Source organism: Cervus canadensis, chromosome 29 (genome assembly GCF_019320065.1).
Source record: "Cervus canadensis isolate Bull #8, Minnesota chromosome 29, ASM1932006v1, whole genome shotgun sequence".
In the NCBI taxonomy this organism is placed as follows: domain Eukaryota; kingdom Metazoa; phylum Chordata; class Mammalia; order Artiodactyla; family Cervidae; genus Cervus; species Cervus canadensis.
Genome location: NC_057414.1, coordinates 11,536,965 through 11,555,494, shown reverse-complemented (window position 1 = coordinate 11,555,494; position 18,530 = coordinate 11,536,965). Strand labels below are relative to the sequence as shown.

The 18,530-nt window shown below is 37.1% G+C and overlaps 1 protein-coding gene across 3 annotated transcripts in view; it reads right to left on the bottom strand.

Annotated features, from left to right (window-relative positions):
- Positions 1 to 18,530, bottom strand: part of NAALAD2 (N-acetylated alpha-linked acidic dipeptidase 2) — a 49,922-nt gene that overhangs the window by 17,938 nt on the left and 13,454 nt on the right. For all 3 annotated transcript variants that reach the window (XM_043452417.1, XM_043452415.1, XM_043452416.1), the window contains exons 6-12: positions 15,549 to 15,735; positions 10,823 to 10,916; positions 9,599 to 9,697; positions 4,710 to 4,795; positions 4,157 to 4,276; positions 3,970 to 4,052; positions 736 to 799 (exon numbers count right to left, since the gene is read on the bottom strand). In XM_043452417.1, the coding sequence (XP_043308352.1) occupies positions 736 to 799; positions 3,970 to 4,052; positions 4,157 to 4,276; positions 4,710 to 4,795; positions 9,599 to 9,697; positions 10,823 to 10,916; positions 15,549 to 15,735 (733 nt within the window). The remainder of the gene's footprint in view (positions 1 to 735; positions 800 to 3,969; positions 4,053 to 4,156; positions 4,277 to 4,709; positions 4,796 to 9,598; positions 9,698 to 10,822; positions 10,917 to 15,548; positions 15,736 to 18,530) is intronic.

The following is an 18,530-nucleotide window of genomic DNA, read 5'->3' as shown; positions in this document are numbered from 1 at the left end:
TGCAGATTTTGTTCCCTTCCAATCTGTTTCATTACATTCAGGAAGTATTTCTGTATAAAATATTCTGTTACATATTTCTTCACAAATATTTTAGTCCAGTCCTTTTACTATCTCCACATGAAGAATGTAATGACATACTAGAGATTTTCTTTTCCATTTTTTGGCGCCTCAGTAATTCAATGTTATTCAATACAAAGGTTAACCACCCTCTAAACTATCTCATATCTTCATAACACATGGTGATTTTTTTTTTGAAAGCAAAAATAATTTATTGTCAATATTTTAACTCCTCTCCAAAGAAGTTCTTCATTATTTTCTTAAAAGTACAAACATGAAGGCTTAGGTTTGACATATTCATAACACATAGTGATTTTAATAAAAATATTCTTTAAAAAAAAAACATATTAAAGCCAAGTAACAATGTCGTGATAGTTTCAGGTGGACAGCAAAGATTGTCAACCATACATATACATGTATCCATTCTCCACCTCCCATCAAGTCTGCTAAATACTAGTAATTCAAAATAGGCAAACAGTAAATATAAAGAAATTAGGATTAATAGTTTAGTTATGAATCACATTGATTCATTTGAATTATAATGATTTTCTCTCTAGTAAAATGGAAAATGAAGGTATTGAGGTATCTCATAGGAAGAGAATAAACTTGTTTTACAAACGGAATGTACAGACTTAAATGATAGTATACTATTTAATAACAATCAAAAATAAAATTTACCTTCTATAGATGAATCTGAGTTGATATAAGCAACGCTTCGCTCCTGGAGTGTTTTTACATTCTCCTATAGTTGAAGCAAAGTTGTTACTTAACTCACAGTATTTTGTGGGAATATAAACAAAATAGATTAATTGAGTATAAGAGTAGTCTAAAACACCTTTATAAAACCCATGAATTTGACAATAATTTCTGAGAAAATGTTGTTAACTGGTTGGTTGACAACACTAATGCATTTAAAACAAGAAAAACATTATGATGCTTAGTTACTGTTTATAGCAATAGCAGCGAGCCCTGAGGCAAAAGCATTTTCAGAGTACAGTTCCTTGATGCCCTGTGAGTGAATAAAAGAAAGGCAATGCCAAAGAATGCTCAAACTAATGCACAACTGCACTCTTCTCACACGCTAGTAATCCTTAAAATTCTCCAAGCCAGGCTTCAACAATATGTGAACCGTGAACTTCCAGACGTTCGAGCTGGTTTTAGAAAAGGCAGAGGAACCAGAGATCAGATTGCCAACATATGCTGGATCATCAAAAAAGCAAGAGAGATCCAGAAAAACATTAGTTCTGCTTTATTGACTATGCCAAAGCCTTTGACTGTGTGGATCACAATAAACTGTGGAAAATTCTGAAAGAGATGGGAATACCAGACCACCTGACCCACCTCTCGAGAAACCTATATGCAGGTCAGGAAGAAACAGTTAGAACTGGACATGGAACAACAGACTGGTTCCAAATAGGAAAAGGAGTACGTCAAGGCTGTATATTGTCACCCTGCTTATTTAACTTATATGCAGAGTACATCACGAGAAATGCTGGGCTGGAGGAAGCACAAGCTGGAATCAAGATTGCTGGGAGAAATATCAATAACCTCAGATACGCAGATGACACCATCCTTATGGCAGAAAGTGAAGAACTAAAGAGCCTCTTGATGAAAGTGAAAGAGGAGAGTGAAAAAGTTGGCTTAAAGCTCAACATTCAGAAAACTAAGATCATGGCATTTGGTCCCATCACTTCATGGCAAATAGATGGGGAAACAGTGGAAACAGTGGCTGACTTTATTTTTTTTGGGTTCCAAAATCACTGCAGATGGTGACTGCAGCCATGAAATTAAAAGACGCTTACTTCTTGGAAGGAAAGTTATGACCAACTTAGACAGCATATTAAAAAGCAGAGACATTACTTTGCCAACAAAGGTCCGTCTAGTCAAAACCTATGGTTTTTCCAGTGGTCATGTATGGATGTGAGAGTTGGACTATAAATAAAGTTGAGCGCCGAAGAATTGATGCTTTTGAACTGTGGTGTTGGAGAAGACTCTGGAGAGTCCCTTGGACTGCAAGGAGATCCAACCAGTCCATCCTAAAGGAGATCAGTCCTGGGTGTTCATTGGAAGGACTGATGCTGAAGCTGAAACTCCAATACTTTGGTCACCTGATGCGAAGAGCTGACTCATCCAGCCTGACCTGAATCTCTAGCAATCATTACATACATAGAAGTGTGAGATCCACTGAAACTGGATATATCCATGTAAATTTATCATTTAAAGTGAGTAGTTGAAAATTTCCGTTTATCTAAAACTTTTTTTAAGGTATGATGAAGAAAAAGAACAAAAAAAGCAGAGAATAGAGAAAAAACTAGAGGGAGAGAGGATGGACAACAGGACTAACAAGATATTCTTTCTCTCTCTCTTTCACACACTCACCCTGCAAGATAAAGCAGAGAAAGACTGGTGTCACACACATATGAGAGTATGCTGAGAGACCTCTCTACTTCTCTCTCTAGCTTGCTACCATATAAGAACACGTCACAATAAAAACATTTAAAGCTGTGAGTGGTTATTACACAAATGAGGATTCTTGTCTCTGTAGCTGCCCACATAGGTCAGGTGACAGCTGCTATAGATAAATAGAGTCAGAGTCCCCATTATAACAGATTCACAGTAGAAATAAAGAAGATTCCTAAACTATATTTAAGAAGGCAAGGATGCTGTTGAATGTGATCAAGAATTTGGCAGAAAACTAGAAACAGTATTGAAACTGTCTTTTAACAAACATGTATTTAAATTAATGCAAGGCATATTATATATATATTTATACATGCATGTATTCCTAAGAAATTATTCATCTAAAGTTAAGCCTATTCCAAAATACATATTCACAATACCAGCGTAATAATAAAACTTCACAATATAAATGGAACAAAGCATAAGTGATCCAAGTAACTGTGTGTGTGTGATTTTACTTCCGTATTTATTTAATTCATATTATTTTAAAGTAAAGTAAGAGGAAAGGAGTCAGAAGGAAACAACAGATGGCAAGAAATACATGACATGCTTTAAAGCAGTTCTATAAAATCTGGACTTATAAAATAAAGGACGGGTGAGGGAAACTTTTTGGCACACTTGCCTTCTGAGCTTACCTTGCACATTTAAGAACTTAGAGAAACTGGAGAGGGAAGCTAAGGGAAGAGGACGACAGAGGGGAGCCTAGGAGAGACGCTTAAAGCATCAAGAGTCAGTGACAGAGTTAATCATAGCTGAAGCAAAAAATAAGTCAATTCACAAAATTATCATCTTATACTCCACAATCAGGCACTTTCATGAATGGTAAAATAAACCCATGTTTACAATTATGTATCAAATCTATAAACGTGAAATTATAATAGAGTATAGTCACCATAATAGAACATCTTATGTTTTCTTAGATAGAAGAAACCCAAAGAAACATCAGAAACTTGAAAATTAACTCCAAGAATCTATATCAGTTTTTAGATAAGTTAATTCATTTGTCAGAAACAGCCTGCTAGTTTTAACTGCTTTCTGAACATATAGATTTTTCACAAAACAAACTAAAATATTTTGACAATAATAAATTTGTTCAGTCCAGTAATTAAGAGGATATTCTGTTTTGCCAATCTGCTATGAAAGTAAGAACAAACTCTAATTCCTAAATTCTCTTGAGTATTTATCAAAATTAAAACCATATTAGGTAATGGAACCTATTTGTGATTATCCTGCTGCTGCTGCTAAGTCGCTTCAGTTGTGTCCGACTCTGTGTGACCCCACAGACGTCAGCCCACCAGGCTCCCCCGTCCCTGGGATTCTCCAGGCAAGAATACTGGAGTGGGTTGCCATTTCCTTCTCCGATGCATGCATGCATGCTAAGTTGCTTGTCGTGAGATATAAATATTTGTTGCCTGTTGACCAAGAAAACAAGAACTTTTCTGTCTTATTTACCTCAGCCCATTCTGTAGAACCCAGAAGTCCAAATTCTTCTGCATCCCAGCTGGCAAAAATGATTGTTCTTCTTGGTCTCCAGCCTGTAATCATTGTTAACACACATAACTAGGTTTATCTGCCTAAAAGCAAAGGAAATTTCAGTTGGTCACTTTTTGTCACCACCTACCACAGAAACACTACTTACCACTACTCAGCAGTTTCCCAAAACTCTGGGCAACTTCTTGCAAAGTAGCAGCCCCACTGGTTGGGTCAATGCCTCCAAATACCCAGGAGTCCCGATGACCTCCCAGAATAACATACCTGTCTGGGAAAAAATGTGTTCAAAAGAACTTCAACTTTGAATACATTTATAAAGAGTACAATTTATGTTTTTAAATTAAACTTCTTCCTCTAATAAATGTACCACCACGGTACAAGATGTTACATGTGGGGTTTGAGGGGAGCAGGGGTTATATGTGAGCTCTCTGTACCTAGTACTCAATTTCATTCTGAACCTAAAACTGCACTAAAAATAAAGCATATTAAAAATGTTATGTTCTAATCCGAGGGGGGGAAAAAAAAAAACTCCCTCGAGTTTCCCCACAGAAATGAACACCATAAGGTAGAGTCTTCTTTTAGAATTATACTTTTTTCTTCCAAAGTTAGTCATTTCACATCAGCCAGAAAAAATTAGCTGTGGACTAAATTCTTCTTGCAATCTTGTAAAGCCAAACATCTACAATAATCCATCAACTTACCAGGTTCCACAGATCCTCTGATAGTTCCGATTACATTGTAAATCCTTGTGATTTTATTGATATTATAAACATGCATTCTAACCTTCCTAGAATTTCAAAGGGGACAAATTACTTCACATGGAGCATTATGTCTAACAGCTTTCTTCCACTGTTTTATTATAAGAAATCTCAAAAGTACAGAAAATTGTATGACAGGGCAATAACTTCCCAAATACCCACCACATAAACTCAAATAATTGTAATATTGTTGAGCCATTTGCAAGTAAGTTGCAGATATCATGACATCTTACTCCTGTGTACTGAAGCATCCACATTAAATTCAAATTTTAAAAACCAAACATCAATATTTTATATTTTTCCTCCCTCATAGCTCTATTGTCAATATTTAAAGTTCAAAATATTCTATTATTCTATTCTATTATTATTCAAAATATTCTAATATTAGCTTGTGCGTTAATTCTAAAATTTTTAAATACATGCTACACAATTACAAAAATAAGGGAGAGAGCCTATTATCTATTAAAGGTCAAAGAAGCCTAATTTTTTTTATATATATTTATTAATTTGGAGGCACCGGATCTTAGTGGTGGCATGTGAGATCTGATCAGGGGCTGGACCCGGGCCCCCTGCATTATGAGCTCAGAGTCTTAGCCACTGACCACCAGGGAAGTCTCCAGAGAAGCTTATTTTTAATTTGTTTTATAGTAATATCAATTCCTGATATTCAGTTAACATTTTCCAAGATTATCAAAATGGTCCATCAGGATACTGTTAAAGAGCTGTCTGAGTGCTGCCTACAAGGAACATGATAAACTCCGCTGTTAAATGGCAGTTTGAGAAACACCTGCTAAAATGTACAAGACAGCTATATGAGGAAACTCTTCCAGGCCATCACTGTTGATTCTGATCTGGGCCTGCCTTTTAAATATTCATTCATCAATTGTAACTAACCAAATCAGAATTCACAGGAAAGTATAATCAAGATAAAAAAATCATAAAAAAAAGCCACTCACATTTTATAAAGCCAAACTGACGTGGGAAAATGCTGACCCTCTTTATCAGAGGGGAACACAAATTTTTAATCTATGGTAGGCTCATAGGAAGTGCATAGGGAACCCCAGAACTTTCTACTTTTTAGTTCATTTTTGAATGCAAGAACTATCAAGTCAAATCCCATATATTGTAAAGTGTAGATTCTGGTTATTCTCCCCCTAAAAGTACATTGTGATTCTGAATGTGTATATAATTCATGAATAGTATTCAACTAAAAAGTGCCTTTAGGGGAAAACTAATCAATGGGTGTTGGTCTGCATTTTAAGACATTTGGTAAAAGATTTTATTTTTGCTTCTGAATGATAAAAATTAAAAGCAAAAAGCAAAAGTATTCTTTAGCATGTTTGTAAATATATAAGCCTAAGATATATTAGTAAGAAACCCAACTTCACTGACATATGTAATTAAATGAAGAAAATAAAAGAATACTGTAACAATGAGGAATGAGAGAAGACAAGCTATTTTAATCTAAACGAAAATAAACTAGCTATCTGCTCAGATTCTCAAAGAAGCTCATCTACATTTTTCATCTCTATATTTTCCTAGTTTTTAGTATCACTGACTCCAGAAGTACCTGAATTACCTAGAGAGGTATTGCTATGGTTTCCAGGGGGTCAGTGAGAACGTTGTGGGCTCTGCAAATGAAGTTCCTGAAATTCTGGACAACTTGGGAGATTGACTTTGGAGCATCTCCTACTTCACCATCGACAGAAATGATTTCCAGAGGAATTTGATCTTCAATTTGGGACTCTATGCTGAGGGAATTTGGCTGGCCAGGAATCTGAGTAAAAGTGACATCAGCCAGGGGTGCAGCCATACAGACACAAGGAACCCCTGTGCTGCATCTGAACTTTCCAAAACCTGAGCCCCCAATCTGGGACTGCCACAAGACCTGCCCTGGGGGCAATTTGACTCAGATGGGCCTTTTCCTTCCCTGACTTGTAACAGGGAAGAATATGTCCTATTTTATTACAAGTTAATCACTAAAGGGATGTTGCCTATAAGATTAAATGATACGCAATGACCCATAATGAATGTCCTGCTATCACTTCAAACTCATTACGTTCCAAATAAACTGAACTCAAGAATAGACTCCAGAGGGCAGGGGTTTTTGCCTGTTTTGTACACTGCTGAATCCCCAGTGCCCAGGTGGTGCCAGGGTACAGTAAATGCTCAAGAAATAATTGTGAAAGGAATGAATATCCTCCTATATAGGGAAATACAGGAGAAATCTGAGAAAAAAATTCAGCTCACATGTCAGAGTTACTTCTGCCTATCAAAGTCTTTGTTTAAGACTATTTTAAAACTCTACAGAAACAGAATTTAACTTGTGGAAATCTGATAATACAAATAATTCATGTCCACTGAAATGCACAATTTCTCTCATAAACTTTCCTTTCCTAATGTGGAAGAAATCAGTTTTTCAGCTATTAAGCATACTCACTTCAGCATTCCTAAGGAGCTCATTTTTTGTATCACCTTTGAATTATCCTTTGAACCAGCTTTTAACTCCTTTCGGGTTCCCTTATTGCATTAAATAAAATTTTTACACAAATTCATTTTATATTTGTATGAGAATTATGGTTTTACTTAAAAAAAAATCATCCTTTATCATTTCTGGAAGTCCCACTGAGATGTACAATGGATTCTTCTTGGAGAGCCAAGAATGGGCAGCTTAAACCCAGACATATTTTCCTTGATTCCCAGATGTAAATTCCAAGCAGCAATAAAATTTTAACTTGGCTGAATCTCTGTATCTCCAACTTATTTTTTTCTACTGATTCTGTGTTCTGTTTATGTTTCTAGTTTGCTTACAGCAGGTAAGTTACACCCCATTTGTGGTGGCAATGGTAAAGAATTTGGTTTCAGGTCTTATCATTGGCAATCTTAAGTTGATCAATACATTATTATTAAGATCTCTTAGATGAGAAATGACACAGAGTCTTGTTTTTAGCAATTATTTTTTAAAAAATTGTGTATTTGCCCATTTTGAGTTCAAATCAAATAGAGTTTTTTGCTCATGGTGCAAAGCTTTTTGATATCTTCACCAGGGAGATGTTCTGTTTCTGAGCTTACTCTTGAACTGTGACTGTAGCTATGTGTTTATTGATTTATCTGTGTTTGTATGTTTCTGTTTATAAATCAGAAAGGCTTATATCTTTCATTGTGTACCTCGAGAGCATATTAATAATTAGATAATAAAGTCTCTTATATTAAAAGATGTCCATTCTAATTGAGAGACAGAGATAAATAAGCACGTACATAAAAATATTTCTAACATTTCTATAAAATAAAACTGAACTCTTTAGTTTATAAAATAAAATAAATAAAATAAAAATAGTTTATAAATAAATAAAATAAAAATAGTTTATAAAATAAAATAAAATAAATAAAATAAAAATAAAATAAAATAAAATAGTTTATAAAATAAAACTGAACTTTAAAGGGCTTCCCATGTGGTGCTAGTGGTAAAGAATCTGTCTGCCAATGTAGCAGATGCAAGAGACCCAGGTTCGATCCTTGTGTTGGGAAGATCCCCTGGAGAAGGAAATGGCAACTCACTCCAGTATTCTTGCCTGGAAAAATCCCATGGACAGAGGAGCCTGGCGGGGTACAGTCCACAGGGTTGCAAAGAGTCGGACATGGCTGAACACTTGTCAGCAGCAGTAATTTAAAAGTTCTGAAATAAAACTCTTAACAGAAATTAAAATACATTCTCAGAATACAATTTCATATTGTTAAGTAAATTTCTAGCAAACAAGACTGACTTAATAATTTTGTCTTAAAACAGCTATATTTTCTCCAATTCATCAGTTTTTAAGTTTCCCTTCCTCTCTACCTTTCAAGCAAATCAGAGTACTTATAAAGTTCTGATCATGCCATGATGTTCTACAACTCTGGACGAGCTGTTCTCTGCTACCGGCATTTCCTGCCTAATTTGACCTACTGGAAAATTTATTCTTTCTGTAAAATTAAGCTCAATGAAACATATTCTGCGATCACACCTCCTCAAAAGTGCTACAACGGTTGATAACAGTAATAACTAAAAAAAGTATATAGAGCCTTATAACAGTCACGTGCATACCCATTTTAACTTATTTAACCCCCACACACAGGAAGTGATCAGTAAAAGGCTGGAACCTTTCTCTTTTACTCCTTCCCTTAAGTTAAGCTAGTGCTTCATATGCATAGCATTTTGACAACTATCTGAAGAGCTATTTAGAAACATTAGGTAAAGAGGGAAGTGAAGGGACTCCCCTGGTGGTCGAGTGGCTGAGACTCCATCTCCCAGTGCAGGCAGCCCCAGCTCAGCCCCCCATCAGGGACGGTACCACCTGCCCCAGCCAAGACCTGGCAGAGCCAAACAAATACTTTAGAAAAAAAAAGAGGAGAGTTAAAATGTTAAACCTGTAACTCATATGTAGCAATTTTTGAGATGTAATAAACAAATGTTGTGATAGCCCTGTTGGAAGAATTTAATACATCATTCCATAAGTAGTTCTGCTTAGTCACCCAGTCGTGTCCAACTCTTTGCAGGTCTCTTGGATTGGAGGCTGCCAGCCTCCTGTGTCCATGGGGTTTCCCAGGCAAGAATACTGGAGTGGGTTGCCATTTCCTTCTCCAGGGGATCTTCCCGACCCAGGGATTGAAACCAGGTCTCCTGCATTGCCATCTGAGCCACAAGGGAAGCTCTAAGTACTTCTAAATGATAAATACTCACTATGAAAAATGAGAAAAATAAGATAAGCAAAACAAAACTGGCAGAACACTTATCTTGACATTTTTCCATTAAATATGTAAACTTTTTCTGGGATACTAAAGTAACATAAAATTACCTGAAAGAATCATGTCCTATAAAGCCAGGACCAATGTTGTAACTCACGTTAAGACCTCCCTTCCAGCTCTCATCTGGTGAAGCAATTCCTCCCAAATAGCTGTCAAGAGAAAATGAAAATGACAGAAAAAAAGGCTGAGCAGCACAATTTCTAAAAGAAATCACAAAGTAAGCTGATGAGGTTTTATTCAGACATTTAACAAATATATATTGAGGATTTACTAAGTGCTGGGAACTAAAATTTCCTTCCTTTGCAGAGCTTACATCCTAGCGAGAGAATCATAACAGAGATACGTAAGTAAAATGTTCATACGCTAGTGGTTAAGAGCTAAGGAGCGGAATTCTGTAGCTGTCCAGAGGTTAGGAGTCGGCCTTTCACTGCCTGGGCCTGAGTTCAAGCCCTGGTCGAGGAACTAAGATCTCATGTGCTTCATAGCACATCCTCTCACCAAAAAAAAGAGCTAAGGAGAAAACAACCAAAATAGTGAGGGGAAATGGGAAACATCAGTGCATCAGCCTTTCTGCTTCTGACTTTAATTATTTACATAGGGAAGCATTAGGTTCAAGAAATCCTAAACATATGAAATTAAGGAGAAGAAGAAATTAATTTCTAGAAAAGCTGCTGGTTACACAGTAGCCACTCAAAAAGCAATTACTGAATTGCATTTGTACATACATTAAACAAAAAACAGACATTAGGAAATCTGAAAAGGAACCAACAAGTTATAAAATACAGTAATAGCAAACACTGACTGTTTTTCATATGATATTTATATAATGATTTCATCTACTCATAAAAACTCTATCAGGCAGAAACTAGTTCTGTCTTCATTTCAGAGAAAGAACCTGAATCAGAGAAAGACTGAATAACTGGTGTAACTTTACACATCTAGTGAGTTGTGGGCATCACCACATTTTTGAAATGAAGGTCAAATACAAATACCTAAGATAACCTCACTGCTTGAAAAATCTCAAGTCAATATTTTTATCTTTGGACATAGTTTTTCCTTTTGAGACTTTCACTTGTAGCAAATACAGGAATGTTTTCTTATTATTTCTTAGTTATTAAACTGCTCTTTCCTTATGGAAAAAAAGATGTGTTCTGTATTTCCTACTTCAGGAGTCAATTCTGATACAAGACTTCACTTTTAACATAGGTTTTAGAAGAGAAAATAGATGTTTAGTTTAATATATCTTATTCTCAAATACAACTAGAAAACTATACCGTAATAGTATTTCTGCATCATTATATCCAATGGGATGTACGGGGATTTGGGGAATTCCCACTCCATCTTCAACATCAAGTCTGAAGGCATACTCTGCAGAAACCAATTGCATAAGAGGAAAACAGCTGAGGAATCTGAGCAAAGAGTATAAAGGAATTCTTGCTATTACTAATGCACATTTGCTATATGTTTGATATTATACCCAAAATTTAAAGTTCCCCCAAAGTGACTGTTTTATCCAATATGGGGTCTATTTAATTTGACAGTAAAAAATTAAATCATTTACATTTTAATGTAAAATAAATTACAGGAATTACAGATTCTCATATTTGCTTTGACATTTCATGTAATTCTCTTGAATTTTCCAAGAATACTTTATTTCCTTAGATATCCTGAATCCTTTTTAGAGAAGCTTCAGTTAACTAAATACCTGGAAAATGTGTCCCAGATTCTGAAACTAGAAAGAACTGTAAAAAAAGAACTGAAGGGAATGCAAAATGCTGGGCTGGATAAAGATTGGAATCAAGATTGCCAGGAGAAATATCAATAACCTCAGATATGCAGATGATACCACCCTTATGGCAGAAATGAAGGGGAACTAAAGAGCCTCTTGATGAAAGTGAAAGAGGAGAGTGAAAAAATTGGCTTAAAGCTCAACATTCAGAAAACTAAGATCATGGCATTTGGTCCCATCACTTCATGGCAAACAGATGGGGAAACAGTGGAAACAGTGACAGACTTTATTTTAGGGGGCTCCAAAATCACTGCAGATGATGACTGCAGCTATGAAATTAAAAGACGCTTGCTCCTTGGAAGAAAAACTATGACCAACCTAGACAGCATATTAAAAAGCAGAGACATTACTTTGTCAACAAAGGTCCATCTAGTTAAAGCTATGGTTTTTCTGGTAGTCATGTATGGATGTGAGAGTTGGATTATAAAGAAAGCTGAGCACTGAAGAACTGATGCTTTTGAACTGTGGTGTTGGAGAAGAGTCTTGAGAGTCCCTTGGAGCAACCAGTCCATCCTAAAGGAAATCAGTCCTGAATATTCATTGGAAGGACTGATGCTGAAGCTGGATCTCCAATTACTTTTACCACCTGATGAGAAGAACTGACTCACTGAAAAAGACCCTAATGCTGGGAAAGACTGAAGGCAGAAGAAGGGGACGACAGAGGATGAGATGGTTGGATGGCATCACCAACTTGACGGATATGAGTTTGAGTAAACTCCGGGATTGATGATGAACAGGGAAACCTGGTGTGCTACAGTCTACGGGGCCACAAAGAGTTAGACATGACTGAGTGACTGAACTAAGTGGTGTTGGGAATAAGTGAAAATTTCTTACTCAAATAATAACAATATACTCCTTAAAGGAAGATGAAAAGTATTGTCAGGCTTAAATTCTAATTGGGACTTGTGGTTTCACCCAAAACAGAGTTTTCTAGAGCATTAAAACAACTATCTTATAAAAAAGAGAGGTTTCAAACAAGTTACATCAAATTCCACTTTAAGAAACTGAAAAAATAAGAGCAAATGAAGCAAAAATCAGCAGGAGAAAGGATATATCCTACTAGAGACCAGAACAGAAATATTAGAAATAGAAAACAGACAAATGATAGAAATTATCAATGAAATCCAAAGCTGGTTCCCTGAGTGGATTAACAAAACTGATAAATCCCTTGCAAGACAAATCAAGAAAGAGAGATATAAGCCATCAATATCAGAAATAAAGAAGAGAATAGCACTCCAGTACCTGCAGAAAAGAAAGAGAGAGAAGAAAGGAAGAACATTACAAACAACTATGTGCCCATGAATTTAACAACTTAGATGAAATGGACAAAATTTTAAACTAGCAAATCTCACTCAAGATTAAATACATAACCTAAACAGCTATATATCTACTGAAGAAATTTAATTTGCAGTTAAAAACATTCCTACCAACAAAATACCAGGCCCGTATCAATTCACTGAAGGATTCTACATCATGCCATGTCATGCTCAGTCACTCAGTCACATCTGACTCTTTGCGACCTCATGGACTGTAGCCCACCAGGCTTCTCTCTCCATGGGACTCTCCAGGCAAGAATACTGGAGTGGGTTGCCATCTCCTCCTCCAGGGGATCTTCCTGACCCAGGAATCAAACCTGCATCTCTGGAGTCTCCCGCATTGGTAGGTGGACTCTTTACCACTGAGCCACATTTACAGAAAAAAATCAAACCCATTCTACACAAACACTTGCAGAAAAATGAAGAAGATGAAGTGATTTTTAATTCATTCCATGAAGTCAATGTTACTGCTACTAAAATGAGACAGAGATACTGCAAGAAAGTAAATTGATAGGACAATATCCGTTAGCATTAAAGACAGATTCTTAGCAAAATTTTTAGCACAAATTCAGTAATACACCAATACTGCATAGAGGAATACTACAATGAGGACTCCCTGGTGGTCCAGGGGTTAAGAATCCGCCTGCCCGTGCAGCACATGGGTTCGGTCCCTGGTCCAGGAAGGTCGCACACGCTGCAGCTACACCCCTGAGCCACAGCTACTGAGCCTGGATGCCGAGGCTGCTAAAGCTCGTGTACCCAGAGTCTGCGCTCCGCGACGAGAAGGCACGGCAACGTGAAGCATGTGCACTGCAACCTGAGAGTAGCCCCTGCTCACTGCAACTAGAGAAAGCCTGCACACAGCCATGAAGACTCAGCGTAGTCATAAATAATTAAAAGAAAAAAAAAAGAATGTTCCATTAGAACACTGTTTCGGTTTGACACTCAAAAATCAATCTGGGGAATTTCCTGGTAGCCTAGTGATTAGGATTCTGTCTTTATAACCATGGCCTGCCTTCAATACCTTATTCGAGAACATCCAATAAGCTGCATGGGGTGCATCCCCCCACTCCAATCAATATATATAATTGAAAAAAAAACATAGATAAGAACAATTTAAGATCATTTCATTAGGTACAGTAAAAGAATCTGACAAAATTCAGTACACATTGCGAGTCAAATGAGATAAATATGCTAAGATAAAAATTTATAGCACTTTAAGATAGAAGTGAACTTCCTCAATCTGATAAAAAAAGAATCTATAAAAATCTGAAAAAAAAAAAAAAAACCTATAGCTAAGATCCTACTTAACAGAGAAAGACACGGGCAGAAACATGGCAAGGGTATCTGCTCTAACAACGTTTTACAGCAATGTCCTAGAAGTACCAGATACTACAATAAGAAAAGAAAAAGAAAAGGCATCCAGAATAGAAACAAAGAAATAAAACTCTTTATGTGCATATGACATGATCACCTATGCAAAAGCTGATGGAATCCACAAAAACCTAGCAGAACTAATTACTGATGAGTTTACAGAATACAAGATCAATACACAAGATCAGTATGTTTCCTCTAGAAACAACATTTCCATTTATTAACAATGGCCAACTGGAAACCGAAATTTAAAATGTAATTTAAAAAAGAATAACACTATGAAATTATTATGGATAAATGTGAAAAAGACACATGGTCTGTACAGTGAAACAACAAACGCGCTGAGAGAGTTACGGATACCTGAGTAAATCGAGAGCTGTTCCATGTTTATGGGTCAGAAGATCCCGTATTTTAAAGTATCAATTTTCCCAAAACTGAGCTATAGGTTTAATTCAACCTCAATCAACCTCCCAGGAGACTTTTGGTAGAAACTGATAAGCCAGTTCTAAAATTCACATGGGAAGGAACCAGAATAGCTACCAAAACTTTGAAAAAGAATTGTAACTTGACTTTCATATCAATTAGAATGTAAAGTTAAAAAGATCAACCATACTAAGCACTGACAAGGATGCAACAAATGGAACACTCACATACTGCTGCTAGAATGCAAAATGGTACAACCACTTTGGAAAACAATTTGAAAATCATATATCATGTTATGCAGCCATGCCATTTCTATTCATTTACTCAAGAGAGACAAAAGTATATATACATATAAAGACTTGCATACAACTGTTCATAGCAGTTTTATGTGTAATATCTCCAAAACTCAAAGCAATCTAAATTCCCAAGAATAAGTGAACAAATAAACAAACTGTAGAATATTCAATGGAATACCATTCAACAACCAGGACAAAAAGAACTGAAATATTGACACAGACATCAACACAGCTGAAGCTCAAAATAATTATACTAGACAGAAGGCAAAACAAAGATTCCTAGGGATTGGCAGGGAGGGAGAGGGGTTGAGAGGAAGGCATCACAAAAAGATGAGATAAAACTTTTTGGGGTAATGGACACATTCATTATCTTGATTGTGGATATGGTTACACAAATGTGAAAATCTTTTCCACTTCACATATTAAATCACACAAAAATCTCATTGGTATTTTCAAAAATAGAAATATGCGATCTATAGAAAAATAAAATCATTACACAGTTCAGAAACCCTAAGTTCTAGTTTGCTAAGAATAGTATTACTCTGGACATGTGTTCTTCAACCTCTACTAAAGGCAGAAGAGAACTGAACTGTCTACTCCCCCTCTTCACGTCCACACCTCATGGAAACTTAAAGCTGAAATAATAAAAGCGAAATTCTTTTTAAATTCCTAGCAGTGGCAATCCAAAATACAATTGTGCACAATTTTAATGTTATTCTATAGATGCTTACTTTCATGCCTTCTGTAAGGACAAGTAATATTTTTGCAAAAAGGAGTGGGCCATAACAGGCTCATCTGTTACCTTTAGCTGGATAGCCTGGAGTGAGGGGGTCACCAGCACCATTCAGATTTAACACATTCCCTCTCTGGGCTGCAGTTCCAGGAAGGTTCCACCCTTTGGGATATGGCTGTACCCCAGGAGCAGAGTAGTCAGCTGGATCTGAGTACAAGATGATTCCCTTGGCTCCTGCCGACATGGCATTTTTAACCTTCAGGGGCAATAAGCAATCCATAATGTAGAAATGGCGAAAGGCTGACTTACCCATGTAAGATAAAGCCAATTTAATAACATATGGAAACTTACACACTGTTTTATTATCACACTGGTAACAATCAGTTCTTTTTGGCCTGAATTCGATTTCTGCCTAGGTAGTCTTAACAACTCGCATTTATTCAACATAACTCCAAACACGTTATTACCTTTTCTGTGAAGCATTCCTATTATTCCTAAAACTGCAAAATTAATGTCTTTCTTTTCTATACATCTTCTGTATTTTGTGTATGATTATATTACAAGATGGAGCAAAGCATTGTAAAATAACTTTTAAACATCTTTTTTCTCTACTACTATTTTTGAGAACAAGGACCTTGTCTAACTCACTTTAACTATCTACCCCTTAGTGTTTGGGGTTTCCCAGGTGGCTCAGTGATAAAGAATCTGCCTGCAATGGAGGCAACGCAGGAGATATGGGTTCTATTCCTGGGTCAGGAAGATCCCCTGGAGGAGAGCACGGCAACCCACTCCACTATTCTTGCCTGGACACTCCCATGGACAGAGAAGCTTGCTGGGCTACAGTCCATTGGATCCCAAAGAGTTGGACATGACCGAGGTGACTGAGCATGCACACTCTCCAATGTTCAGAACACCACAGACTTCAGTTCAGTTCAGTCACTCAGTTGTGTTCAACTCTGTGACCTCATGAACCACAGCACGCCAGGCCTCCCTGTCCATCACCAACTCCCAGAGTCCACCCAAACCCATGTCTATTGAGTCAGTGATGCCATCCAACCATCTCATCCTGTCGTCCCCTTCTCCTCCTGCCCTCAATCTTTCCCAACATCAGGGTCTTTTCAAATGAGTCAGCTCTTCACATCAGGTGGCCAAAGTATTGGAGTTTCAGCTTCAGCATCAGTCCTTCCAATGAACACCCAGGACTGATCTCCCTCAGGATGGACTGGTTGGATCTCCTTGCTGTCCAAGGGACTCTCAAGAGTCTTCTCCAACACCACAGTTCAAAAGCATCAATTCTTCAAGCACTCAGCTTTCTTTATAGTTCAAATCTCACATCCATACATGACCACTGGAAAAACCATAGCCTTGACTAGACAGACCTTTGTTGACAAAGTAATGCCTCTGCTTTTGAATATGCTGTCTAGGTTGGTCATAACTTTCCTCCCAAGGAGTAAGCGTCTTTTAATTTCATGGCTGCAGTCACCATCTGCAGTGATTTTGGAGCCCAGAAAAATAAAGTCAGCCAGTTTCCACTGTTTCCCCATCGATTTGCCTTGAAGTGATGGGACCAGATGCCATGATCTGAGTTTTTTGAATGTTGAGCTTTAAGCCAACTTTTTCACTCTCCTCTTTCACTTTCATCAAGAGGCTCTTTAATTCCTCTTCATTTTCTGCCATAAGGGTTGTGTCATCTGCATATCTGAGGTTATTGCTATTTCTCCCGGCAATCTCCAGCTTGTGCTTCCTCCAGACCATAGACTTAAGATGATGCAAACATCTGTGGAACTAAGAAAGTTAATTTAAAATTCTACACAGGTGAAGTCCTTGGTGGTCCAATGGTTAACACTCCATAATCTCACTGCAGAGAGCCTGGGGCAGAAGAGGAGAAGAGAAAGAAGAGAAGAAAATCTACCCAGAACTTAGTGTCTGAAACATCGCCCAGTGTTTTGTAAATGTTTCTAACAATTCAAACTGACCACAAATAGGAAAATGTATCCTGTAAGATACTGAGTTCTTGATTACCAGAAGCAGTATAATGAAAGATAGATAACCATTAATCAGCTAAAACACTTCCCAGTATTCAGACAAAGATTAGAAAAAGCAAAATCTGATACAACTTTTTTGAAGTACAAATCGATGATGCCCATCAAACTTTTGAAATAATGTACAATTGATCCTTGAACAATGCAGGGTTAATCCAAGAATAACTTAGGCTTGGCCCTCTGTATTCTCCATTTGTCTGCATCTGTGGTTTCAACCAACCTCTGACCTTGTAGAAACTGTGTGAATGCATGCATAGTTGCCCATTCCTGTTCAACTCTTTGTGACCCTATGGACTGTAGCCTGCCAAGCTCCTTTGTCCATGGGACTTTTTAGGCAAGAATACTGGAGTTGGTTGCCCTTTTCTACTCCAGGAGATCTTGACCCAGAGACTGAACCCATACCTCCTGTGTGTCTCCTGCATTAGCAGGCCGCTGTGCCACCTGGGAAGCCATGTAGTAATTGGTCTGACGTGTAGTAATAGTAATAATACTATTATTAACTATTGAAAATATCCATGTACAAGTGGACTCACATAGTTCAAATCTATGTTGCCATAGATTTGAGCCAACTGTACACTATGATTTAGCCATTCAGCTTATAGGAGTGAATCTATATTACAAAAATCCTCACACAAATGTTTAAGTACATATGGACGAAGATGCTCACAATACAAATATTTGTAATGGTAACAAATTTAAGACAAGACAAGCGGAATGGTTAAATAAATTGCTTAATAATTCTGTGAAATATTGCATAGCCATCTAAAATGACGAGGGAGGAACTTCCCTGATGGTCCAGCAGCCAAGACTTGGAGCTCCCATGCAGGGAGCCCAGGCGTGATCCCTGGTCAGGGAACTAGATGTCACATGCTGCTCATAAGAGCTCAAGCGCCGTGACTAGAGATCCCGTGTGCTGCAACGAAAACTCGGTACAGCCAAACAAATAAAGATTTTTTAAAAATGAGGTATTTACTTAATAAGCAGTTACAAGAAACTACTCAGTACCAGT